The 26715-nt window shown below is 50.6% G+C and overlaps 1 protein-coding gene across 1 annotated transcript; it reads right to left on the bottom strand.

The window, feature by feature from the left end:
* Positions 1–9717: 9717 nt before the first annotated feature.
* DNAJC27 (DnaJ heat shock protein family (Hsp40) member C27) lies at positions 9718–24289 on the bottom strand. The gene is made up of 7 exons (XM_065401850.1): positions 24087–24289; positions 19468–19550; positions 18616–18685; positions 16784–16948; positions 16208–16330; positions 15514–15674; positions 9718–9850 (listed from the first exon to the last, which is right to left on the bottom strand). The coding sequence occupies exons 1-7, from the start codon at positions 24171–24173 to the stop codon at positions 9718–9720; spliced, it is 822 nt and encodes a 273-aa protein (XP_065257922.1). The 5' UTR covers positions 24174–24289.
* Positions 24290–26715: the final 2426 nt, after the last annotated feature.

The following is a 26715-nucleotide window of genomic DNA, read 5'->3' as shown; positions in this document are numbered from 1 at the left end:
CTCCAGGGGGAAAAGCCGAGCAGCCTAGACAACCAAGCCAAAATAGGGAGCCTGAGGGAGTAACCAAGGAGCAAAGGGAACTTCCCAGGCAGGCCCACCCGGGGGAGGGAACCCCGGGGAGGGTGGAAGAAACACAATAGGGGGTGGCCCAGCATCTAAGGGACAGAGGGCCTGGACCAGAGACGGGGCCGACTCGGGGCAGTGGGCTCTGAGCCGTCGCCCCCACTAGAAAAGGAAGGGGATCCTTCGGGGCGGCCGGCCCAACCGTGTGAATGGTGTGAGGACCTCTGGGTGAGTGTGGACATGTGGGGTGCCCCACCCCCTAGCCAATGCACCTTTTGTGGGTGGGACGTGCCAAAGCCCCACGGGGTTGTGCCCGGGGATCCCTCGGCTGGGCAGGGGGCCCAACCCCAGAGTAAAACCCCCGGCCGAGGAAAGCAGGGCTGAGGAAGATCAGGCCTGGCATCAGCTTAAGGGGGGAGGTGTGTAGCAGGGTGCTGGTGCAAAGGCACCTAATTAGTCCCTGCTCAGCCAGCCCCAATCAGGGGAAATAGATTGGGGCTGGGGAGAAGCCTGGTGCCTGGCCTTTAGAATTGGCTGCACCTGAGGATTCAAGGGCTATAAAGGCTGGCTGGCAGCCAGAAGAAGGGGAATGGCCGGGGAAGGTCAGCCTCCAGGCTGAGGGCAGACTCTGTTTAGGAGAGGAGATGATCAGGCCTGCAAGCTCTGTATATAGCATAACACTGGTGGTGGGAGAACATTGTGTAAATAAAGCCATGGGTGCAGCATAACTAGAAGCCTCCCTGAGCTTTATTGGGGCAGCCAGTGGGCCCCAGGAAGAGGGGCGGGCAGAGGACTTGTCACATGTCCCAAAGAGTTGTTTTTTTTTTAAACTTCCTAACATTTCCCCAAGGTTTTACATCAGCCAGTCTCTAAGAAAAGTTGCATACAATTCTACAATAACACATAAACAATTGAATTTTTAATACAATGGACCCCAAAGATATTAAACTTCAGTCAATCAAGTTTAACTTGTCTGTAAGGTTTGTCTGGGAGATTGCCGGAAATTGCCCTCTGTCACACTACGTAGCAAGTGTTGTTCTGATTAGAACTTTCCAAATCCCCATTCCCAAAATCTGTTTAATTCCCATTCATGTCTCTTTGGAGATAGTTTTCTCTCTTTTCTGTAGCTTTCAACTGCTCCATTCTTGCAACCTTGCATTTCTTGTTCCAGCAAATGAACCAGGAATTTGCTCTCCTGTTCTGCAATCCATGGTGAATGAAGAGACGGCTATCTCTAGACACATCCATTCCCCTGAATGACCAATTCCTTGCTCTCCTGCTTGGGGCAGTGTTTGCAATTATCCTCCCAAAAAGGATGTCTGGACAAGGCAGTGGCATGTCCCTGCTTGTCCTCAGGCCTGTGTGTGTCTGTGAACCGAGAACCTTATAGTTTCCCCAACCACCTGGCCAGTTGCCCCTCAGGATTCCTAATTCTAAAGAGCTGTTGGAGGAATGCATGGACTGCCCTGACCACCAATTTTCTCCCATACAGATAGCGGTGAAATAGATTGAATCACTGCCAAGAAATCCTTCCTGGTGGCATGGTGGTTTCTCTTAGCAGAACTTTAACTTTTGCTGTAATAACAATACTGCCCTCAAGCCATAAGCACTGGCCTGTGTCTGATAGGAATTTTGAGACACAGGTGGGCTAAGACAGGAGCGGTCACAAGGGCTCTGTTGAACTCTCCAAGTGCAAATACCAAGTTACATTTAGGTAGCCACTGAAATGGTTTCCCTTTCTCACCCAGCCCATGCAACTGTTTTGCAATATTGGCAAACCCATGAATGAACTTTGTATACCTATAGTGGGTACTGGGAGGGGCAGGTCTAGGCCTGCTCAAGACTAAAAGCCCATCCCCCTCAACCGAGGGAGAGGAACCACTGAGCCCAGGCCACAGTTGAGTTTGGGGGGCAATGAATAACAAAACCGGGACAGGAGCAAAGGTCACAGCCCAAAACAAGGGATCCAGAAGGGGACACTAAGCACAGAACCTGTGACAGCGCCCCACTGCTCCTCAAAGGAGTCCAAGGAGTCAGTGGATGCTGCCCATACAAGCTCTGCCGGTAGACGTGATAAAACAAGGGACCAGAAACAGGCCCCCCCAGTTGCAGAGCCCCACCCCCTGTCACGTTTCCTCCTTCTGGTCCAGTGGATGGCCATCTTGGCCAGTGCCAAGAGGAGGTTGATGAGGTCTCGTGACTTTGTGGAGCCCCAGAGGGGGTGTGCAAATACAAGGAAGTGTAGGGAAAAAAACAGCCAGGACCTCAGCAGGAGGTTCTCATAGAATATCAGGGTTGGAAGGGACCTCAGGAGGTCATCTAGTCCAACCCCCTGCTCAAAGCAGGACCAATCCCCAGACAGATTTTTGCCCCAGATCCCTAAATGGCCCACTCACAACCCTGGGTTTAGCAGGCCAATGCTCAAACCACTGAGCTATCCCTCCCCCCTCTGGAGGAGCCTAAAGAGGGGCTGCAGCCTGATGCACTCTACGCAGATGTGTGTCAGGGTCTCCCTTTCACTGGAGAAGGGGCAGGTGTCGGGGAACTCTGTCAACTGCACCAACCACACGCCCATGCTCCTGGCTCCATGGAGAAGCTACTAACCGAATCCCCAGCAGGCCCTGGGACTAGGGTGAAATATCGGCTGGCCCACCAGGGTTCCTCACACTCCACAGGTGACACACACAAGAGCGAAGACGTGGATGGTATGGAGCATAAACATGTAGAGATGTTTGTGGGGCGTGGTTTGGAGACAGACTGAGTGGATGGCATTCAGCCAACTCAGGTGGTGTACGGGAGCCATCTGGAGGGCTCGCGGGGCAGAGACCTGACAATGAGCGCTGGGTGGGGAGCACCATCCTGCAGGACCTGCTCGATATAAGTGAGAGAGAACCAAGGTGCAAGACTGCCCTCACCTCCTGGAGCACGACGGGACACGGAGAGTGGGCAATCCCATGTGCTGGCACTACAGGGTCCATCCAATTCCTTTAGTGTAGTCCAGGAAGTCTCCGATTCTGGTGACATCAGCCAGGACCATCCGTTACTCCAGTCCTAAATAAAGGTCTGCAAATATGTTAGGTGGTTTAGTGGAGGTTTTTATTCCAGGGACAGATGACAACTAGGGACGGTACTGAGATCCCCAAACTCATTTCACATGTAGCATTTTACAGTCAGCTTTGAACGTGATCTCCCAAGGCCAGTCAGAAGAACCCACAGCAGCAACTTAGCCCCTTCACAGGAGGCTCTTCAAGACAAACCTCTCCAGAATAAATAAGATTCTTTCGGTGGCATTTACATGTGGTGTAATAGTAACATCAGTGGCTACCGAGGTTAAGTGGAGGCTGATGATCCATAGTTCAAGAGAAAAGTGACAGTGTGGATTCGGATCACGAAGCAGCATTCATGAAACATGCTAGATTCCCCAGCTTTGGGGCTCCCAATTCCATAGGGGCAGAGAAGATATTTCTACCTGTTCCCTACCAGTGAAAACATTCAGTTATGGGGTAAGCAATCGTGTCTCTCTAAGAACTAATAGTGGGCCCACAAAATAGGTATTGCAGTAAATAGCAGATGGATAGTGACATATCACGGCCCTAGATGGGATTTTCTGAAGTTCTTAGCGTTGGTCTACCTCTGCTCCCACTGAAGTCAAGATGATTTTCCCCACTGACTTAAATAGGAACAGAAATAGGTCAATGCCAAGTGGTTTTGATCTCATCTGGAGTATTTTCTTTGCAGAAAGGGTCTGACAATAGGCAACCCATTGCCTTGAAAATGATTTCTGAACAGTTGTTATTCAGGGTGGATCAATGTATTACACCTCAAGCCTCCCACAGGGACAACGCAATTGGGACATTCTGTGTTTAGTTTCTTAGAAAATGGCATGAGTGTGTTCTATAGAAAGGGTAGTGACTCCTGTCACAAAGCAGACCCTGATGCAACCTTGATCTACATAACATGATTGTGTTTTTCAGCGAAACAATATATTTGGTTTCACACCCTGTGGAGTGATGCACCAGATCCATAAATCCTCCTGCTCTCAACCCCACTGCATCATGGGAAGTGAATGATGCAGGAGGTGTAGTGCTGTATATGTTTCAATCACGTTGCCTGTATTCTATCCCATCAAAGCTCTAGAGGCAGAACTGATGGCACAAAGGAGATCTGCAAACCCTATGCTCTCTCACGGGACTTGAAGGGAAACAACAAAAGAATAAAAATAATCTAAAATTAAAATTAGACCTGGAGTACAGGGTAACTCTTGGATGGAAAAACCTAGCAGCTACCACACAGAATGACTCTTCAGGGCAAGCTATGGGCTTAGACAACAAGAGTATGCTGCCACTGCCACTCAACTAGATAGCCCGTTCTCAGCTCATGCAATCACCGCCACTACTAAAATGTCAGCCCACCTACAAGAGATCAGCTTGTGGACGAAGAGCAGATGGCTCCAGCTGAACCCAGGCAAGACCAAAGTGATGCTGGGTGGACAGGAGAAATGCTTCAAACAGCTGGCCAAGTCGCTGTCTCCATCTTCCACTGAAGACTCACAGCCCCCGTTGGTCCAAGTGGTGGGTGCCTCAGGATCCTATTTCCCTCCTGGATAACCAGGTAGCATCAGTTTTAAAAAAATGCCGCCTTTACCTCCAGCTTGCTAGGAAACTTCATCCCTGATGAGGGCCTGGCCGCAGGGCTCCAGGCGTTTGCACCTCTGGGTTGGATTATGGTAATTCTTTGCATCTAAAGCTGAATGTGAAGACGATGCACAGGCTTTCTGCCTCCTCCATGACTGAGGCCATTGCGAGCACATCAGGCATGTGCTCAGGTTCCCCCAGCAGCTCCCCGTCAGCTTCTGATACACCAGTTTAAGGTCTGAGTTCTCATTTTCAAAGCAATTCATTGAGCTAGCTCCAGCTTCAACCAAAGACCAAATTTCCATCTATGAACTACCATGGCAGCTGCGTCCCTCGGGGACAATGCAGCTCCCACAGCCCGGGACAAAGCATTCTTTAGCAAGGGGACCCCGCTAAGGAACAATCTTCCAGAGGACAGCAGGCAAATTCAGACTCTCACTGACCTACATTGCAAAGCCTTCCTCTTTGAGAAAGAAACTCCACTCTGTAATGCTCATAAATCAAACACCCCGTTTATACCCACACCCTGACCAACTCCACCCCTCCCCCAAAAAGAAAAGGAAGAACCCAAAAACCTACTCCAAGCAGAATTTTGACCTCTAAAAAGGAGATGTGCTAGAGATTCCATGAAGTCCACTCAGGGTTTCGTTACTGATTTTATGTGGAAGGGGCTCAGATGCTCCAGTGATGGGCATCAGTATAAAACCCTAAAATAGGTAAGTGTTCAGAGACGTATTATTCCTTTAGCTTTGGCTCAGGCCATAGATTTATAGGTACAGGGGACTGGTTAATTTAGCCTCTCCCTAGTGTAGAGCCCTCTGTTCAGAGCCCTCTGTTGCCCACAAAGCCAAGTTCAGTATTAAGTTTTATGCTAGACCTAGCAAAGATTTATCACCATCGAACCTGGCAGTGTCAGCTCAGCAGTGGAGTAGAAAAGAGGGGTGTTAGAAGTGATTCGAACTGCAATCAAACATGAGCAGTAAAGAACTTTCTCACTAGGATAAGTTACAGGGGTCAGAGAAATACACAGTGCTGCTTTTGTTTTAAACTCAGTTTTGCTTTATAAAAATACACAGCTTAAAAGTACATCAAGTCTCTAGACAAGACATGCATGCGTAGAGTCATTTCAGTGTTTCCAGTCAGTTCATGTAAACAACAAAAGCAGACATAAATTCAACCAATAGAATAAAAGGTATTTTTATAAGAGTAAAACACAGTGCAGTCACAGTTTATATATCCAACACACCAGAAGGGGTAAGGGCATCCCTGAACATAGGAAGTATTTCTGAACAACAATCAGCCATTAACAAGACTCTTCCTAGAAGCTGGCCTTTATGGCTTGGAATTGTACCATCCAGCAGCAGAATTATTTATCCTTCCTTCCTGGAAAATACACAGAGAACTAGGTTTGACGCCAGAATCAAGTGGTTTCCTTAGCATGGGAGATGTGAAGGCCTCCAAAGAGCTTAAGAATGTAGACTGACCTAGCTCCACATACTCCAATGCTGATTTAACACCAGCACAGGATCTGGCCCGTAACATTTGAATTTGCTTTCGGAGAGAAGAAATGTTGCTAATTTAAAAATAAAGTTAACCTTATGGAGCAATGTCTCAAATGATTATTTATATGTCTGAGGTATAACAGCTGCTTTTCAGCAGATCTTTTCTCTCCCCCTCCAATCTCCCCGCAATCTGGCATCAGAAACCTGGTGTAGATCAAAATAATGTAGTCTTATGAAATTCGCAGCCAAACAAACAAATCAACCTTTAAATTGCTTTTGGCAGCGCTGGGGGGAGAGACAGATAAGTTGCCTTGAAAGTGAGAGGGAAAGGATGTCTTGAATTGCACCAACTCCATGAAATAAAGGATTTTAAGAACGGAAAACTCTGTTGGGGGGTGCGTGTGTGGAATTTGTCTTTAATTTGCTTTTATTTCCCACTGTTTAATACTTTCATAGCTTCAAGCCTCTGTCCCCTACTGATTGTCCTTTTCTAGCTGGCACCCATGGAAATGCAAGGGAGAAAGCTGATTAGCTGCTGCAGACCCGTAGGGGGAGCGCACAGCTTTGTTTCTGTGTGGTTCCAGCAAAAATCATGGCTATAGTTTCTCAGGAAGAGCGCAGTGGCCAAATTCTGAGCCTAAACTACTGACCGCAGCCTTGTAAGAATTAGGTCGCGACGTCAGGAGAACTCTGACTAAATGAGATGCCCAGAATGCAACACAATATGCAAGACAAAGAAAACAGCATGTGAAAATACAAAGAAGCTGCACCCGGGTTTATGGCAATTTTATCTTGCACGACATTCACAATGGTCAGAAGACTGAACTTCTAATCTAACAGGTTAAGCAGGGGGAGAGACTTATTTGAAGTGAGAGAAAATACACCCACAAACGAAGCCTACTCTCCACATAACATATGATCCAGTGTCAAAGTTTAAAGTGCACAGGTGGATCAATATACAACGGGTGGTGCTCTCATTTTTGGCTTGGAAGTCTCACCCTGGACATTTCGTAAGAGCTAAAGCATTCCCTTCACACCACCATAAAATGAGTGCAATGGTTTTGCTCCCCTAGCAGAAGAGATGATTGCTATTTCTAGCACTGGCACAGACACAAGCACGCACCTCCAGTCTCACAAATGTCCTAACCCCATTTGCTCTGGTACCCCTAGGAAGCTGCATTACTTGCATGCAGTTTTGCAGTGGAGGAATTTTAAAGGGAATAAACGAAGTGTGCAAGGCTTGGGTGCCAAAAGAAGGGGCTCTGTTTTCAGAGGTGCACAACAAAACCTGGGCCTGTATTTTTCCTGAAAGAATTCCTCAGTGTGTTAATTTCCTCATCCTACGTGCAAGGGCTGTGGGGGCACACTGTTCACTTGAACAACCCCATCAGGACAGGTTTGTACCCACTGGTACCTTAATCAGTATCATGCCAAGTTTGTGGAGGGCCAGAGACACATATGTGAGGTTTAAGCAGCTGCAGAGCCTGTGCATCCCACTCTGCTAAGGTTATTTCAGTGAGCCAGAGAAAGCCCATGGTGGGAGATTTCAGGCTGTAACTGGGAGGATATGGCAAGGATGACAACACTGGGTAGATGGGCCTTGTCACACTCGTAGGGACATTCATGCCATCATTATCCAGGTGTGACTACAGGAAGAATATCTGGCCTCCGCTTAGTGACAACAGAGCTTCCCAGAGCTGGAAGCCTCCCAGGCTCTAGGAACATAGTGAATGGGGCAAATCCTGCAGTGTTTCTTCTGGGCTGGCCTGTGGCCTTGAACCTGCCTTCGGGGAGAGGTGGGAGTGGCTGTACGCGGGCGGCAGCAGCAACACTCTTTAAGGGCGCAGTGTGCCCTTCCCAATAAAGCAGCCTGCCCGTAGCAGATGCTGGATCTGCAGCCCTACCCATGCAGGGTTGGTGCCCGAGCCCCCAGCAACTTGCAATCTGAGAGGGGAGAAGGATAGAGATTGTTCCTGCTATTTGAGCAGCAATGCTGGAGCAGAGGGATGAGGACGACAGACAATTCCTTGCACCCTTTCCTCCCCAGGCAGGTTTAAGCACCATCTAATCCTTAATCTTTCCTCAGGCACATCTCTCCTGTTGGGTTTAGTATTTCCAGGAGTGAAGTTTCTGCGGCCTGGCTCAGAGACCGAGAAATAACTAAGCTTTTTGCTGTGAAAGTCAGACTGCCTTTGACTTCTGCGGGCTCAGGATAGGTGGTACTGCTTAGCACACGAGGAAACATAGAATTGGCTCGTCCCTATGAAATAACTTAGTCTCAGGGGCCATGTCCTAGACGTGCCAAACAGGAGAGGGCCTGATCCTGAGGGAAGCTGAGCGCTCTGCTCCCTGTGAAGTCAACCGGAGCTCAGGGTGCTCAGCTGAAACAGGAATCTGAAGCAAGCTCAGGTGCGCCAGGGGTGAATATTGTTTTAAGTCCAATCTTAGGGCATAGGATTCCCTGGTGCATTGCGCTCAGCCTCTCCCTGCGGACAGTTGGCCCACAGGCGCGTGGCATTTGGTTTTAAACACTCACGTCCCGGATTTCATCCCCGCTGTGCTCTCTTTAGTGAATTCGCTGGGCTTTTGGCACAGGCACAAAGAGCAAAGGCCTCTGCACTCAAGCCACATTCGAGAAGCTGCATTCCTCTGCCCTCCCCTCCACAGCGATAGTGCTTCCCAGTCTGGCCGGAGAAGGGTTCTCTCCCACCAGGGACAATTCACTGCCCATCCAAGTTCCATATCGGGCCCTTACTTAAGAGGCTAAGAAATGGGCAGGCTTATGTCCTGTTGTGACCAAGAAGTCAGCCCCTGATCCCACGTGGCTAACACAGAGGTCACTGACATTCTCTACTAGTTTCAAGGAATCAGGGACCATAACCTGAGTTTCCTTGGACCTCAGAGGTATTTGTAGCTGCCTCTGCCGGCGTCCTGCCTCTGAATCTAGAGCAAACACAGAGCCGATGCTGTAAGATGATCATTCAGGCCACAGCACACGGGACTTGTTTGTGCTGGAGTAGGCCAGATTGCTCTTGCTGTTTTTAGCATTGGGATAAACAACCACAACAATGTGCTCGAAGCCAGCCCCTCCCACTCATCTAAGGAGAAGCCTCAAGGGCCAGTAATGCCTAGCGGGGGAGACTTCATTCAAGAATTCACCTGAAACAAGACCGGGGGCCAAATCCATTGTTGGTGAGAACTTGTGCAACACCACTGTCTTCAGGGGCGCTGCACTTGCTTACGCCAACCATGAAGCTGGAACTTGCTCAAGGCTGGGTGCATGGGACACAGCTCCTCTGCTCAGCTCTCGACATAGAAAGAAACTGGCGCATGGTGAAACGCAGCTACCGAGGGCCAACTCCTGTTCCTACGGCAGTTAGTGGAAGCAGGAGGAGGCCCCTAGTCTCCATTACTAAGACAGTAACGGGTGCTGGGGAGGAGAGGGTTGCCCTGGTCAACTGGCTCTCCAGGAACTGTGGGCATGGGGTCCACCAGGGTGGGTTTTCCGGCTCCGTCCTCTATTTGATGTTTTTGAGAAGCGCCGTCCGCGCATTCACAACAGCTTTGAAAGCATCCTCGCTGCCGGGAGCCACGCACTTGTCCGGATGGAGCAGCACTGCCAGCTTCCGATAGGCTTTGTTCACCTCGTCCCTATGAGAGACGAGACAATCATCAGCAAGAGGGTGACGTCCGGAGCCCTTCCTTTATGTACTGGTCCCAGCTGCCCTGTTAGGAGGCACCCATCAGCCCTCACTCCCTGCTCGGGAGACAGACTATCAGGGGGGAGGGGAGAAGAGCAGTGGAGGCACAGAGTTGTTCCCATTCTAACCTTCCCCACTCCCGGCTCTTTGCAGTTGCTCATAAATTTCCAAACCTTTTCCCTCTCAGGCTGAAATTTTCCAGGCTTGGACTGTGCCTGAAGGTAAATTATGATGGGAAGCTAAAGGAAAAGCATGCTGACGGCTTCTCAGCACAAGATAAGTGGAAAGAAAAAATACATTCTTCCCAGATGTTTGCAAACAGCCCTCCAACCAGACCAGCTGGGCTTTGCAAGCTGAAGTTTGGCAAGGAAGTGACCCTCCCATCTTTTCATGTACAGTAACTCCTCACTTAAAGTCGTCCCGCTTAACATTGTTTCGTTGTTACGTTGCTGATCAATTAGAGAACATGCTTGTTTAAAGTTGTGCAATGCTCCACTCTTACGTTGTTTGGCTGCCTACTTTCTCCACAGCTGGCAGCCTCCCTATGCCCCCTCCCACCCACCCCCAGCGCCTCCCACCTGCCGGCAGACCCTGCGGATGAGTGCCTTCCCCCGCCTCCTGCCGGCGGCAATCAGCTGGCTTGTGGTGTTTTGGAGGCAGGAGGGAGAGGGGAGGAGCGAGGACTCGGTGCGCAGGCTCCCCCTCCCTCCCCAACGCGGGAAGCCAGCTGATTGCCCCGGGCAGGAGGGAGGGGGGAGGAGCGAGGACTCGGCGCGCCTCCCCCCTCCCTCCCGTGGCACTCAGCTGGCTTGTGGCGTTTAGAAGGGAGGGGAGGGAGGGGGGAGGAGCCAGGACGCAGCGTGCGAAGTAAAGGGGGAGGAGGGGGGGGAAAGAGGCGGGTCAAGGGTGCGGGCTTGGGGGAAGGGGTGGAATGGGCGGGCTGAGGGTTGAGCCCCCAGCCCCTGCTGCTTGCAGAGTAGGGGAAACTGCCCTGGAACCTAACCCCCCCATTTACATTAATTCTTATGGGGAAATTGGATTCGCTTAACATCGTTTCACTTAAAGTTGCATTTTTCAGGAACATAATTACAACGTTAAGTGAGGAGTTACTGTACTGTGTGTGTGTGTATATATCATAGAATATCAGGGTTGGAAGGGACCTCAGGAGGTATCTAGTCCAACCCCCTGCTCAAAGCAGGACCAATTCCTAACTAAATCATCCCAGCCAGGGCTTTGTCAAGCCTCCCCTTAAAAACCTCTAAGGAAGGAGATTCCACCACCTCCCTAGGTAACCCGTTCCAGTGCTTCACCACCCTCCTAGTGAAATAGTGTTTCCTAATATCCAACCTAAACTTCCCCCACTGCAACTTGAGACCATTACTCCTTGTTCTGTCATCTGGTACCACTGAGAACAGTCTAGATCCATCCTCTTTGGAACCCCCTTTCAGGTAGTTGAAAGCAGCTATCAAATCCCCCCTCATTCTTCTCTTCTGCAGACTAAACAATCCCAGTTCCCTCAACCTCTCCTCATAAGTCATGTGCTCCAGCCCCCTAATCATTTTTGTTGCCCTCCGCTGGACTCTTTCCAATTTTTCCACATCCTTCTTGTAGTGTGGGGCCCAAAACTGGACACAGTACTCCAGATGAGGCCTCACCAAATGTCGAATAGAGGGGAATGATCATGTCCCTCGATCTGCTGGCAATGCCCCTACTTATACAGCCCAAAATGCCGTTAGCCTTCTTGGCAACAAGGGCACACTGTTGACTTATATCCAGCTTCTTGTCCACTGCAACCCCTAGGTCCTTTTCTGCAGAACTGCTGCCTAGCCATTCGGTCCCTAGTCTGTAACAGTGAATGGGATTCTTCCGTCCTAAGTGCAGGACTCTGCACTTGTCCTTGTTGAACTTCATCAGGTTTCTTTTGGCCCAATCCTCTAATTTGTCTAGGTCCCTCTGTATCCTATCCCTACTCTCCAGCATATCTACCACTCCTCCCAGTTTAGTGTCATCTGCAAACTTGCTGAGAGTGCAGTCCACGCCATCCTCCAGATCATTAATGAAGATATTGAACAAAACCAGCCCCAGGACCGACCCTTGGGGCACTCCGCTTGAAACCGGCTGCCAACTAGACATGGAACCATTGATCACTACCCGTTTTTCCACTGCCTACTGTATTTTCCACTCCATGCATCTGATGAAGTGGGTTTTAGCCCATGAAAGCGTATGGCCAAATAACTTTGTTAGTCTCTAAGGTGCCACAAGCACTCCTCATTGTTTTTGCTGATACAGACTAACATGGCTACCCCTCTGAAACCTTTCATAGGAGCAGCAGATGGCTTTGAAGGAACTTGGGTTTGATTTAAGAGTTATGACCATTTCAGACTATATATGCGGCATGTGCAGATGTTTTTGTGCAAGCTCAGTTCACCTTGGGGTAGAGGGCCAGTGCAGGCCCCTGGAACTAAGTGGCCTTGGGCCGCATCCTATTTGCATACTGAAGAGAAGATACTGTGTCCTGTGTGTTGGAGGGGTGACAGCACTAACTTAGCCTAGTCACCTCACTTCACAGCAGTCAGCTGATAGGGAGGAACTAAGGTTGCGGGAAGGGCTCTTGTGGAGCAAGTGAAGTCAGCAATTCCCTTACCATCAGTTTCTCCTGGCCCTCGTATGTCGGCATGAGCACCGCCTTCCCCAGCTGCAGAGCTACTAATTTATGCAGGGGGCTAAGGTGCCTGGCGGATGGCAGGTCCTGAACTCTGCCAGAGCAGAAGCAACTTGGAGGGGTCATTTGAAACTTGAATGTATAATGGTGCAGAGGGGGATGCGTAACACACTCTGGCCAGTGGGTTTTACATGTTAAACTATTCTAGACTGTAAGTGCCTCAGGGCAGTTCTCTTCTTGGGCACAATAAATAATCCATTTTGCATTTTAGTACAGCACCTTTCAGCTAAGGATCTCAGAGTGCTTTACAAACATCTGCTGAGCCTCCCAGCACCCTTCTGGAGTAGATATTCTGGGAATTTCAGATAGGGAACTTAGGCCTGGTCCACACTACCCCCCCACTTCGGACTAAAGTACGCAAATTCAGCTACGTTAATAACGTAGCTGAATTCGAAGTACCTTAGTCCGAACTTACCGCGGGTCCAGGCGCGGCAGGCAGGCTCCCCCGTCGATGCCGCGTACTCCTCTCGCCGAGCTGGAGTACCGGCGTCGACGGCGAGCACTTCTGGGATCGATCCGGGATCGATTTATCGCGTCTAGACAAGACGCGATAAATCGATCCCAGAACACCGATTGCCTGCCGTCAGACCCGGAGGTAAGTGTAGACGTACCCTGAGACACAGAGGTGAGTTGACTTGTCCAGGTCACTCAGCAGGAGCCAGGAATCCCAAATTTTCAATCCCCTGCTCTAATCACTTGCAACACTCTGTAGGATGGGTGCTAATGATCACTTCCAACCAGCAGTCAGCCATCTTTAGGAAGACAGGGGAAGTCTTGCAGCTTTTTTGGAAAAAAACAAAAACAAAAACACAACAGCAGCAACTTTCACAAAAAGAAGCATTGTGATGGCAAGTCCTTGCCTGCAAGGTGTGGAGAGAAAACAGTAGCTTTATGGCAGCACAAAAACTTCCCTACAGTCAGAGAGCAAGGGAAAGATACTGCTTCATCTGTACAAATCTTAACATCTCTCTTGGGGCTACTGTCAGACGAACTGAACTGGACAAAGAAGCACCGAGAAAGGACAAAAGATTGGGCAGCTGGCGAGTGTACATAGTCAAAAGATTTGTATCTGTTATCGTGCTTTTTTCATCCCTAGATCCAAAGCACCTGACAATGGAGGCAAATATAATTATCCCCATTTTAACAGATGGGAAAACGAAGGCTCAGAGAGGTGAAGTGGCCAGGAAAGCAGACCAGTGGCAAAGCCTGGAATAGGAACCTGGTCTCCTGAGCCCCAGTCCAGTCCCCGAACCACTGGACCGCACTGTCTTCTGGTTACTTCACTCTGATCTGCCATGTGGCAAGTCAAGTGAAGCTGCATCTCACCACTGGTATTACTCAGTAGCAATGGCAGGAACGGCCTTGCTGGGTTTAGTGTTCTAAGTCCTTAGCACCAGCTGCAACTGTTGAACTTTGCACAGGTAAATCCACAATCTAGATGACCAGCGTTACATCATCCCAGGGGAAAGTACGGACAATGCTACCTAGCACTTCGAAGGTGGCAAGGTGTATTCCATGGGAGGATCTTGAAGTGATTTACCAACTTTAGTGAAGCAGGTATTTCGCTCCCAGTTTTATAGACATGGAAATGGAGGCGGAGAAAGATTAAGCAGTTTGCTCAAAGGCCACAGAAGAAATAAGAGGTACTAGAGAGGTGTTCAAATAGGTTGTGTTCCCAATCAAACCACTTTCCCTCTCTAGCTGGAAACTCTTACCAGGTTCCTTGTTAATTAAAGGATAGTAGCGTCATTAATGCCAAATCAACACGCTTTTATGGAAAATAGGTCTTATATAAACTTATCATTTGTGATGAGATTACAAGTTTGGTTGATATAGTAACAGTTGACATAATACACTTGGGCTTCTGTAAGGCATTTGACCTAGTCTCACATGACATTATGATAAAAAAAATCAGCACTAAAAAAAAAAAAAAAAAAATCAATGTAGCTCATATTAAATGTATTAAACATTAACTAGTAGATTGCAAAAAAATATTGTAAATTGGGAATCGTCATTTTAGGGAGGTGCTTTGAGTGGGTGTCCCACAGGGATCTGTTCTTGCCCCAAAGCTATTCAATACAGTATCTTCATTGATGATTTGCAAGAAAAGGAGGTGGTATTACCTCTGATCACGCCATTAGTGAGACCAGTGTTGGAATATTGTGTCTAGCTCTGGTGTCCACACCTTAAAAGAGGATGATGAAAAACTGAAAGGGGTTCAGAAGAGAGCTACCAGAATGATATGACAACTGGAAAACCTGCCTTATAGCGAAAGACTTCAGAAACTCAAATCTATTTAGTTTATCCAAGAGAAAGTTAAGACCACTTGATCATGGTGGCCTATAACTACCTACATGGGGAAGAGATTAAGATTAAGCGTTGGATCCAATGTTTGGAAGTTCAAACTAAACAAATTCCCTAGGGCTGTGGTGGATTCTCCATCACTTGAAGCCTGAGTGTCTTTCTAAAGATCAATAGAGGGTCCTGTGGCACCTTTAAGACTAACAGAAGTATTGGGAGCATAAGCTTTCGTGGGTAAGAACCTCACTTCTTCAGATGCAAGAAGTGAGGTTCTTACCCACGAAAGCTTATGCTCCCAATACTTCTGTTAGTCTTAAAGGTGCCACAGGACCCTCTATTGCTTTTTACAGATTCAGACTAACACGGCTACCCCTCTGATACTTTCTAAAGATCTGCTCTAGCTCAAACAGAAGTTACGAGCTTGTTGCAGAAATTACTGGGTGAGGTGCTTTGGCCTGTGTTCTGCAGGAGTCAGACTAGATGATCATAACGGTCCCGTCTGGCCTTAAAAAAAAATATAAATAAAAAAATCTATAACTCTAGTAGCAGTTAATCAAAGACAACTAGGAGAATGTTGAAGCATCCTTTACCTTGTGGCTCCAGGTTTGACTCCCAACATGTCCCAGCTGTCCTTGCTGTTGCGGATCCTCCGAATGGTGTCCGCCTGCTCTTTGGTGAACCCAACGCTCATGCTTGATGTGGGGCGTTTCCCACCATTGTCGCACAGATCAACAATTGCGGAATAGAAGATCTGCAAACGCAAAGAGGAATTAGCTGAAAGCTTCCCCTCTTTCTGAACGGAAGCCAGCAGCCCCAGTTTATGTAGCTGAGCAATAAGGCCATTGTGAGTATATTGAAACACGGGTTGTGACAAGGGCTTGCTGACTCTTAGTGCATGCTCTCAAAGCTCTAAGACCGCAGAACTTGACACAAGCAACACTGTAACAGAAGTGCTCTGTTGCCTGCCAGAATAGAGAAGACACTCCTACCTAGTACTATGCTACGACATCTGGCAGAAAAGCCTCTCTTCTCTGTCAGCTATAGAACCATGTGCCTGGAGTCCTCGCCGTACAGCCAAATCAACCTCTCTCTGAATATTGCTGTTACTAAACAGGAGCTATCAATATGCTGGACTCAGACTAGAAAGGTGGAATTTTACCACGATGCAGCCCTTATTATGAACAGTCAATAGATTCTATAGATCACGGCAATTAATGAACATGCTATTGACAAAAGGAGGTCACGTATAGGGCCTGCATCCTTTTCACTGCCGTTTCAAGTTACCTGGAACATCTCATTGATTCCTTCTCCTGTCTGTGCTGAGGTCTCAAAGTAAAGAAACCCCCGGCTTTCTGCCCACAGTCGCCCTTCGCTCTCATCCACGCAGCGGTGCTTGGTGCAGTCAATCTGAGCCCAACAAAGTAGAGAAAAGGAATCAGGTGCAAGGAGACACCCCACATATCCAGGTACAGCAGTCGCAACAGGGCTACCTAGAGGGCTCTAGTTGCCTGGATCCCAAAGGCACTGACTCCTGTTCTAACATCTCACTGTGGCATCAGTGATAGACTTCCCAGAACAGCCTTGGGAGGAAGCCTACATTTTCTTGAGCGGGAGGAGAGGGAATTGAAACAGATGACGATTCTGAAATCATGAACAGAATCTGCACGCAAGACCCAAGATCAGGGTGCTGGGAAACCCTGCAAACATGGCTACTAGTGTGTAGTGCACAGATTAGCCTCTTAGCCAGTTCCAACACCCACTTTGCACACTGAATTCATTCCCAGGGGCTCAGAGCAGTTGCTGCTCAACATGCTGCAGCCAGGAATTCCTGGCTCTTCTCTTCATCATAGCATGGTTTACCTTGTTGGCACAGACAACGAAGACAATGTTTTCCATGTTTCCATGAGCTCCAAGCTCCTGCTTCATCTCAGCCATCCATCCATCCAGTGCATCAAATGACTCCTTTTGGCCAACATCATACACGAGGACAACCCCCTGAGTGTCCTTGTAAAACTCGTTGCGAACCTACCCAGGACAAAAAAGAGTAAGAATGAGTGTGATGGATGCCATCTTGGCGGACACTGGTGACAGGACCAAGGCCCTCCAGAGCTAGAGAACTAAGCTCTGTGGGACTCGCATCCTCTGTGAATGAGGCACAGAGGGGGATGCGTAACACACTCTGGCCAGTGGGTTATACACGTTAAACTATTCTAGACGGTAAGTGCCTCAGGGCAGGGAATCTGGAACCTGTACAGTAAGGCACTGTATATGCACATTTACGGCTCTGTGCAAGTAAGAAATAATATCAGTAATGTTATTTATGGCAGGGAAGGATCAAGGCCTGGTCCATGAGCACAGTACCAGGAGCCACCAGAGATTCCTGGGATGTAGTCAGCTTGGACACTGACTCTCTTTTGTGGCCTCAGGCAAGTCACTCAGGTCAGCGCTTTTGGGAATCCACTTCTTTTTGGTTCCCAGGCCCACCTGGCCTAGGACCCCATTTTCAGAAGTACTGAGCACCCACAACCTCAGCTACAGTCAGTGTAAGCTACGGGTGCTCAGGACCTCTGAAAATGAGGCCCTAACTGATTTGCCCAAGGTCACACAGTGAGTCAGGGGCCCTGCCAAGCAGGGGCGGCTCTAGCTTTTTTGCCACCCCAAGCACGGCAGGCAGGCTGCCTTCGGCGGCATGCCTGCGGGCGGTCCCCGGTCCCGCGGCTTCGGCGTACCTGCCACTGACTCCCCGCCGAATCCGCGGACCTCCCGCAGGCAAGCCGCCCTCGCAGGGACCGGCAGGGCGCCCCCACGGCTTGCCGCCCCAGGCACACGCTTGCTGCGCTGGTGCCTGAAGCCGCTGCTGCTGCCAAGGTTAAAATTCTGGAGTTCCTGGTTCCCAGTCCCATGCTTCGTCCACTACACCCTGCTGCCTCCATTACACCATTACAGATTGGCAAGTGCTGGGTAGGTGACTGAGGGCAGGGTGATGGATTTATGTCGGTATCCACACTTACGCTACAGGCAATCTGGAAATGTGCTTAAGCAGCAATTTTTATCAGTCTGCTCCATAGGTGTGAGGTCATTCATAGTATGTCACTTGCACACCCCTTTAACAGGGGATATAGGAAATACAATTATAACCTCTGAAGCAGTCACTCTGCCAGGGTACGAACTGCAGCAACTATGCTGATCTATGCTTCCTACAGCTCGTCTCTGCTACCTGCCTCTTATCATCACTTACCTACTGCTTATGTCTAGCTCAGGGGTCGGCAACGTTTGGCACGCGGCTCGCCAGGGTAAGCACCCTGGTGGGCCGGGCCAGTTTATTTACCTGCTGATGCGGCAGGTTCGGCCGATCGCGGCCCCCACTGGCCGCGGTTCGCCGTCTTGGGCCAATGGGGGCGGCGGGAAGCCGCGGCCAGCACATCCCTCGCCCGCGCCGCTTCTCGCCGCCCCCATTGGCCCCGGACGGCGAACCGCGGCCAGTGGGGGCCGCGATCGGCCGAACCTGCCGCGTCAACAGGTAAATAAACTGGCCCGGCCCGCCAGGATCCTTACCCTGGCGAGCCGCGTGCCAAACGTTGCCGACCCCTGGTCTAGCTATATGATCAGAAGTAATCTAGAATCACACTGAGACAGAACAGACCAATTTAATTCCTAACCATGCTGCAGAGAAGAAGCCCTTTCTCCCTTACCTCATAGAAGAAGGGGTGCCCAGCCATGTCAAAGATGTTGACTTTAATCTCGCGATCTCTAATTTGCACTCTGAAATGATAGATGAGACGCATTCAGAAGGGGTATGACGCTCACACAGCATGAACCAATGAAAGAGCTAACTCCCTCCCAATGAGATTCCCAGAGAGTTCCCATTTGACAGTGTCCCGTTCTTCAGAGAGAAAATATCACCAAATCAGTAAGACCAAGGCATTTTTACTGCCCTACTTTAGCTTGATAAAAAAAAAAAAATACACGAGGGGGGCTTGTGTGGGCGAATAACTGTCGTGCATGGTAGCCAGTCAACAAAGGGGGACAAAGGCCAGCCAGATCTCTTGCTCTCTTTCCATTACCTTTAGCTGGACAAGAAACCCTCTCGTCTTGATTTCTGTACACATCAGAAAGGGAGCAAAGCATTGAAAAGAAATGATCACTCAATCTCAAGATGGTCGTACCTAATCAATAATATAGCTCAAGCCCTCAAACGCCAGTGATGTTACTATCAAAAATCACTCAATAGTCAACAGATGAAGATAAGGTCTTCCTGGCCACACTGAACATGCAGTATATTTTATGATACACATTGAAGGTCATAGATAGCAATATTACGGTACATATAGGAACGGAAGAGATCATGTCATTTTGCCATGACTTCTTTCTTAAGATCCCTCTAATGCTCAAGTTTATACTACATTTCCTCACTTGTGCTCTTTTCAGCAAGTGTCAAATGCAGAACTGATTGGTGAGCCCTAGCACGTATACACAGCCACCATGGTATATGGCTTTTCACTTGCAATTGTTACCCATAAAAGTAGCTAGAAAAGGGCACTTACTTGGTGACGCCATAGTCGATTCCTATCGTCGCTAGGTATTTGGGAACAAACCTCTTTTCACAGTACCGCTTTATGATACAGCTCTAGAACAAGAAGCGAGGGGAGTATGAACATGTCCGCACCATATCACAGAGAAAGTTGTTTCACACGATTATTGACCACATTATTGGTATACAGAATCCGTGGCACTTTGCACAACAAGTGAAAACATTGTCACTGTCCTGGAAGGGCGAGGCGGGGGCCCATAACAAACGAATCAACCAAAATAAATAACCTGATTGTGAGAAGAGTTTTATACATCAAGAAGGGAGAAGAGCCAGGGCCTCTATGAAGCCCACTAGGGGCTTTGCTATTGCCAATCTATTTTCAACGGAAGGCGCTCAGATGCTCTGGTAATGGGCAGCTGTGCAAAACCCCGAGATAGAAAGAGCTGACAATCTATCTGACTTGATGGTGACAAGATGAGGCGCTGGGGATACCACACATAAGGGATATGGTAGAAGGAATGCATCCGATACACAGGCTTGCTTGGGTGGCATGGTAGCGTGATAAGGCATACGGGTTGTTTGGTGTGCCTGGCAGGGGACCACACAACCTTGCTGCCCCCCACCCAGCGACATCCCTAGGATGAGGCCTTTAATCGAATTCACAGATCAAAGAGGTTTCTACCTACTCTGCTTCTTGTGCTGCACCCTGAGTGCCCTAAACATTTGAAATGCTAAGATGAGGCAAGCCATGTTGTTTGGGACCAACTGTAGGTTGGGTGTAGTAGACACCTGTAGGCTAGCAGGCTTAGAAAGCAACAGTGAATACACTGCAGTCTTAGTGGTGTCAGTAATTTTAAGAGACTAGATTTTGGAATTATTTAGTAAATAAAACTGGCAGTTCTTCACAACAGAATGTGGATGGGAACAAAGGGACAAGGCAAAGTCAAAGGTAACACCTGGATCATATTCCCCCCTGGAAGGTGCTACTTCCTTCTCCTTCTCTCTTTCTTTGAAGGGAGAATCCAATTCTGCACATGCCAGATGTGCTCTCAAGTCTCAGTAACACTACTTTGCTCCACCCAGCAAGTAAGGGAAACTTCTCAGACGCAGGAAGGCACCTAGTGAGCAGCAACATTAAAACACAAAATACAGTCCCCCGGGAGAATCCAGCAGGAAACACGTTGTGGGTAGGCGGCTGCTGGCTCTAGCTCTGTCTCTATATACTTGAACAGGCCACCCACTGCAATTACACAAAGATTAGCCATGAAGCAACTACGCCTGATGCATGCTTGTCTCCTAAGCAGAACCTGCCATTGCCCCATGTACCACTGAGGCTCTGTGCTCTAAATTATTTTGGGGTAAGGAGGGCTAAGAAAATGCAAAATGTGTGTAAAGAGAGGCTAGTTTTATGTGACGCTCATTAGGCAGGAGTCAAGACACATGGGGTCTACTCCCAACAGTACTACTGATTTGCTCCGTGATCCTCAGCATTGCCAAATTCACTCCAAGCAATCAAAGCCAAGGAGTTTTCCGGGGAGCCTGTCTCACGAGTTTGGTTTTAAAAAAAGAGAGTTAAGAGTTGTACATTTTGAGTTCTGCCTCTATGCTTTTAAAGCCTTTAGGAGTCATGTTTTCAAGCTTTTCCCTTCACTCATGAAGGCTCATAGATTCAGACTTTAAGGCCAGAAGGGACCATTGTGATCATCATGTCTGACCTCCTGCACACTGCAGGCCACGGAACCTCACCCACCCACTCCGGTAATAGACTCCTAACATCTGGCTGAGTTACTGAAGTCCTCAAATCATGGTTTAAAGACTTAAAGTTTCAGAGAATCCACCCTTTACTTTAAACCAGCAAGTGAGCCGTGCCCCATGCTGTAGAGGAAGGCGAACCCTGTCAATCTGACCTGGGGGGAAATTCCTTCAGTTAGACCCTAAGCTGGTTGGCGAGCCCCACCATGCAGACACCTGGGAAAGAATTCACTGTAGTAATCCAGAACCCTCCCCATCCAGTGTCCCATCTCCAGCGAAAAAAAGGAGACTCTCACATTTTCACATGGCTCCAGAAGCTGGGGATTTAGGAAAGACACCAAATACCACAAGATTCATGCTGTAAAATAAACCTCTCTCTCCAAACACACAACACTGAACAAAAGAACAGCCATACTGGGTCAGACCAAAAGTCCATCTAGCCCAGTATCCTGTCTTACAACAGTGGCCAATGCCAGGTGCCCCAGAGGGAATGAACAGAATACGTCATCATCAAGTGATCCATTCCTTGTCGCCCACTGGATTGTCCTGGGCCAGTCCCTTCCCTCCTTGGTGCCGCACTTTGCCCGCTAGCTGGGGATGATACCGCTCATGCCTCATGGGCAACAAGGACAAGGCGGCCTCTGCGGTGGGCTCTAGGGCAGGGGTTCCTGAACTGTGGGCCGCGACACAGTCCCGGGTGGTCTGCTGGCGCAGCCATGGGCGGAGTTTGTGGGGGCAGGGGAGGGCATTACAAAGTGGATAGTGACGGAGTGGCGGCCGGCAATGGCCCCTACCCAGGGCCAGAGGAGCCCAGTGCCCACAGCAGGTGGCAGAAGGCAAACAAGGGGCTGGCTGCAAGAGACTCCTAGGGCAGCTGGAAGGTTCACGACCATTCCCGCTCTGAGCCACTGCACCCCGTGATCCATGGTTATCAGGCCCCATGGAGCATTGGCCCCATCGCCCTCCCCCAAGAACCGGGGCTCAGCAGTGCTGCTCTGTCTTCTGCCTGGACAATGCCGTGTTTGGGCCGTCATTAGTAATGGCCAGGCCCGGCTTGAGCACCTGCCTCTACCCAGCACTGGCAGCCCCTGAACCCTTCCCTTGTTCCTGGGCAGGAGGTGCCTGTCAGGAGCCCCAGGGTGCTGGTAGGTGACTGGGACAGGCCTGCCAGGTAATAAGCTCAAGGCATTCAGCAGGCTGCTGAGGCAGAGGGTATCAGCGGGGGCTAGCTGTGGCACCTGCCTGGCCCCTTCCCCCTCTCGCTGGCCCTGGTCCCTGCTGAAGCGAGAGACCATGCACGTCCCGTGGTTCCCCTCTCCCTGGTGAACGCGTGGCGGCTCAGGGAGACCAGGCTGCATGCTCAGCAGCCCCTTGCCTGATTTCCCATTTGATCAGCCAGAGGGGATGATAGCTTGCCTGCCTGGTGGGTAAGATGGAAGGGAGCAATATCAAACTGTATACACTCATCGGGAGAGGGAGGGGCACAGTTTAAAGGTTCATCTGCCCCCTGAACAGCTCGACTCATAGCCCCCTCCTGGGCAAGTCCCCCGTTACCCTCAGTCTCCCTCCCGGATGCAGTGGGAAGTGTTAATACTGAGCCGCAATGCCTGTTGCAGCTGCACAAGTGAGCCTCAGGGGAAAAGAGTTTGGGAACCCCTGCTCGGGGGAGCGCCCGCTCGCTGTCTGTCCACCCTTGGGCTCCCAGCAGGTGCCACAGCCACCTGCGGAGGGCTGACAGTGGGAGCCCCGACCACTGTGAGGGAGAGGCTCCCACTGTCAGCCTGGGAAGTAGAAGCGGGGACCCGACTGCAGGCCCCGAGGCCTGGGGAGGGTAAAGAATCCTAAGAGGAGCAGAGGTGAGGCTGGGAGGGCTGATGGGGTGAGGGGGCTGTACCATGGCAGGTTCTGAGCAGACAGGGTGAGTGCTGGCGGATGAACTGAGGGCAGTGGGGGTCGATGGGGTAGGAGGGCTGAACTGATGGGGTGGTGATGAGGAGGGCTGCGGGACTGAAGCAAGGGGGGTTGGGTGGGGACAGAACTGACGGGGGACTAGAGAACAGAGATTAATTGCTGGGCAGGAGATGGGCAGATGTGGGGGTGAGAGCTCCTGCAGCAGGGGCCAAAATCAGCGTAGCCTGTCCATGCGGGAGAGTGGGCGACACCCACCGTCCCACGCGCACACCCTGGGCACGGGCAGTTCAAACATCAAGAGACGGGCCTAGAAAACAGACCATGGGCTTTTCTTAGAAAATCCAGGGATTTGGGGCCAATCTCATGATTTCTGGGGGTCCGACTCATGACTTTCGATGGCTGGAAGTTGGCAATGGGGCACCAGTGGGGCCAGGACGCCCACGCAGGGGTGTCCGCTCGGGCGGGCGCAGCTCCCAGCCCAGGGCCCAGCGCTGGGGTCACCAGAATGCGAGTCATGGGCCCTGTACTGCTCTGAGCGAGGGAGAGTCTCCTCCCCCCCCCCCCACCCGAACCAGGGGGGCAGAGCCCTAAAGCCAACAGGGACGTCAGGACGCCCCGCCCACGAGGGGGAGGGGCATAGAAGCAACGGTCCTGGCCCGGCCCTTCTGGTCCAATGAAAGACCAGAGTGAGCACCCCGCCCCCTCCACCAGTAAACCACCACTCAGAAGCTCCCCCCACAATGCTGGGGGTCTGACTGGGTAATGAATAATCATGCCCCGCCTCCACCTGCCTACGGCCAATTTAGGAGGGTCTCGATTGACTCACCAGCGCGTCAGTCGAACTTTTCAACCAATCCGCTGCCTCCCTCACAGGCCAACGGGCTGCAGGGCATCCGATTGAACAGCCCGCTTGTCAGTCACTCCCATCGGAGCCAATCCCCTCCCCATCTTGCTTCCACTGCTCCTCACCTTGCCCACCTCGGCGTTGCCCATAGAGATGACTTTGATCCTCAGCGACTTGCGCGTTTCTTTCCGCTTCGGCAGATTCGCCTCCATCCCCGGGAGAGACGAATCTGCCCCTAAACACACGCGAGGGCAGGAGTGACTCAGGAAGCTGCCGCTTTGCACCTGCGAGGAGGGGAAACAACCGCCTCGAACCCACCGCTCCCCATGCTGCTGAGGCCGAGCCGGGATTTCCCCCCCACTTCTCGCGGGCAAAGGGAAATCGCGCGAGACTTCCGCCTAGTCTTCTCGCACTTTCGCGAGAGCGTCCGTTGGAGCGGGTTGATCAGTTCTCGCGAGAGGTGAAGCGGCCTCTATTATTTTTCAATTTCAATAACTTTATTCAGAGTAGCAGCCGTGTTAGTCTGTATCCGCAAAAATAACAGGAGTACTTGTGGCACCTTAGAGACTAACAAATTTATTAGAGCATAAGCTTTCGTGGGCTACAACCCACTTCTTCGGATGCATATAGAGTGAAACTTTATTGACACTTTGATGTAGGGCGAACAGTGGAGGGGGGAGGGGCGCTGCACTATTGTTTAGAGAGGGTGAAGGCAGAGGGTCCACGGGGCCTAGTGGTGTGGCTAAGGTCGGGGCACCAGGCTGCGGGACTCCTGGGTTCCAGTCCCTGCTCCAGGGGCAGCGCGGCCCAGCAGTGAGAGCAGGGGGGTGGAACCAGGACTCCTGGGTTCTTTCCCCTGCTCCAGGGACAGTGCAGTGGTGAGAGCAGGGGGGTAGAGCCAGGACTCCTGGGTTCTTTTCCCTGCTCCAGGGGCGGGGCAGTGGTGAGAGCAGGGGGGATGGAACCAGGGCTCCTGGGTTCTTTTCCCTGCTCCAGGGGCAGTGCAGTGGTGAGAGCAGGGGGGTGGCGCCAGGATTCCTGGGTTCTTTTCCCTGCTCCAGGGGCGGGGCAGTGGTGAGAGCAGGGGGGATGGAACCAGGGCTCCTGGGTTCTTTTCCCTGCTCCAGGGACAGTGCAGTGGTGAGAGCAGGGGGTCGGCTCCAGGACTCCTGGGTTCTCTTCCCTGCTCCAGGAACAGTGCAGTGGTGAGAGCAGGGGGGTGGCGCCAGGACTCCTGGGTTCTTTTCCCTGCTCCAGGGGCGGGGCAGTGGTGAGAGCAGGGGGGTAGAGCCAGGACTCCTGGGTTCTTTTCCCTGCTCCAGGGGCGGGGCAGTGGTGAGAGCAGGGGGGATGGAACCAGGGCTCCTGGGTTCTTTTCCCTGCTCCAGGGGCAGTGCAGTGGTGAGAGCAGGGGGGTGGCGCCAGGACTCCTGGGTTCTTTTCCCTGCTCCAGGGGCGGGGCAGTGGTGAGAGCAGGGGGGATGGAACCAGGGCTCCTGGGTTCTCTTCCCTGCTCCAGGGGTGGGGCAGTGCAGTTTTGAGAGCAGGGGGATGGAGCCAGGGCTCCTGGGTTCTCTTCCCTGCTCCAGGGGCAGTGCAGTGGTGAGAGCGGGGGGTGGAGCCAGGGCTCCTGGGTTCTCTTCCCTGCTCCAGGGGCAGTGCAGTGGTGAGGGCAGGGGGGTGGCGCCAGGACTCCTGGGTTCTCTTCCCTGCTCCAGGGGCAGCATGATCCTATGATGAGATTAAGGGGATGGAGTCAGGACTCCTGGGTTCTAGTCCCAGCTCTGACATGGACCTGCTGTGAAATCTTGGGCAAATGACTTCCCAGAGCCCTGTTTTTCCATGCATAAAACAGAGCGAAGGATACAAGGTGAAGAGAGGCTAAATTGGTGTTTATAAAGCTGAGCTCATGGCAGGATCGTAGCCTTCGAGATCCTTGGCTCAAAGGAACGAGAGGTGGACAAATAGTCAGCATACTGAATAGCATTAAGATGGTTAGGAGCAGCACTGTGGTTTGGGCAATACGTGTTTCCTATGCTTAGTGCTGGGAGCTGGAAATCTGCTATGCTGAGACATGAACCATGGGTCCAGTTTTTTTATTCTTTAAGGATTTTTTTTCTGTATAGGAAAAGATTATTATTCTCTTCCACTTGTGACACACAGAAAATTTCACAACTCTCTTATGAGAGACACTTATGTGGCCTTGGAAACAGAATAAAAAAACTCTCCCAGTACTTAACGGAGTCTTACAGACACAAAGAGTTTAGTTTCTTTAGTAGTATTTTGCTGAAAGTCAGTGACTTCTCTTTCCTGCCTCAGTGGCTGATGTCTCTGAACTGCTCTGCTCAAGAAAAAACATGCATCAAGCTGTGATCTTGCAGTGTATCAACCACCGCAGGAAGGGAGGATTTTCCAGCTTGTTCCCATGCATCTAATTTGATTTCGACAATGACAGACCCCTATTTGAGGAGTCAGATGTGGGAAGAGCTGGTGATAGTCCCAGATTGACCCAAACTATCCCAGATTTTGGAAACCCATCCATGCAGTTTCAGTCCTGACTGATAGCCGGGACTGTGGGTTGCATGAAATGTGCAGGTAGCTGAAAATTTGCTGCTCTATCAACTTCTCCCTGCATGTGCTGTTCTCAGTAGGCCCTCCAGGCAGTTGCTCCCACTGATACCAAGATGGATGGTGCAAGCACCTAGAGCAGGCTGGGGAACCCACACTCTATGCAGATAAAGGGGTCAGATCCTG

The sequence above is a fragment of the Emys orbicularis genome, chromosome 3 (genome assembly GCF_028017835.1).
Source record: "Emys orbicularis isolate rEmyOrb1 chromosome 3, rEmyOrb1.hap1, whole genome shotgun sequence".
Classification (NCBI taxonomy): domain Eukaryota; kingdom Metazoa; phylum Chordata; order Testudines; family Emydidae; genus Emys; species Emys orbicularis.
The sequence above is the reverse complement of the archived record's forward strand: the minus strand, read 5'-3'. Positions and strand labels throughout refer to the sequence as shown.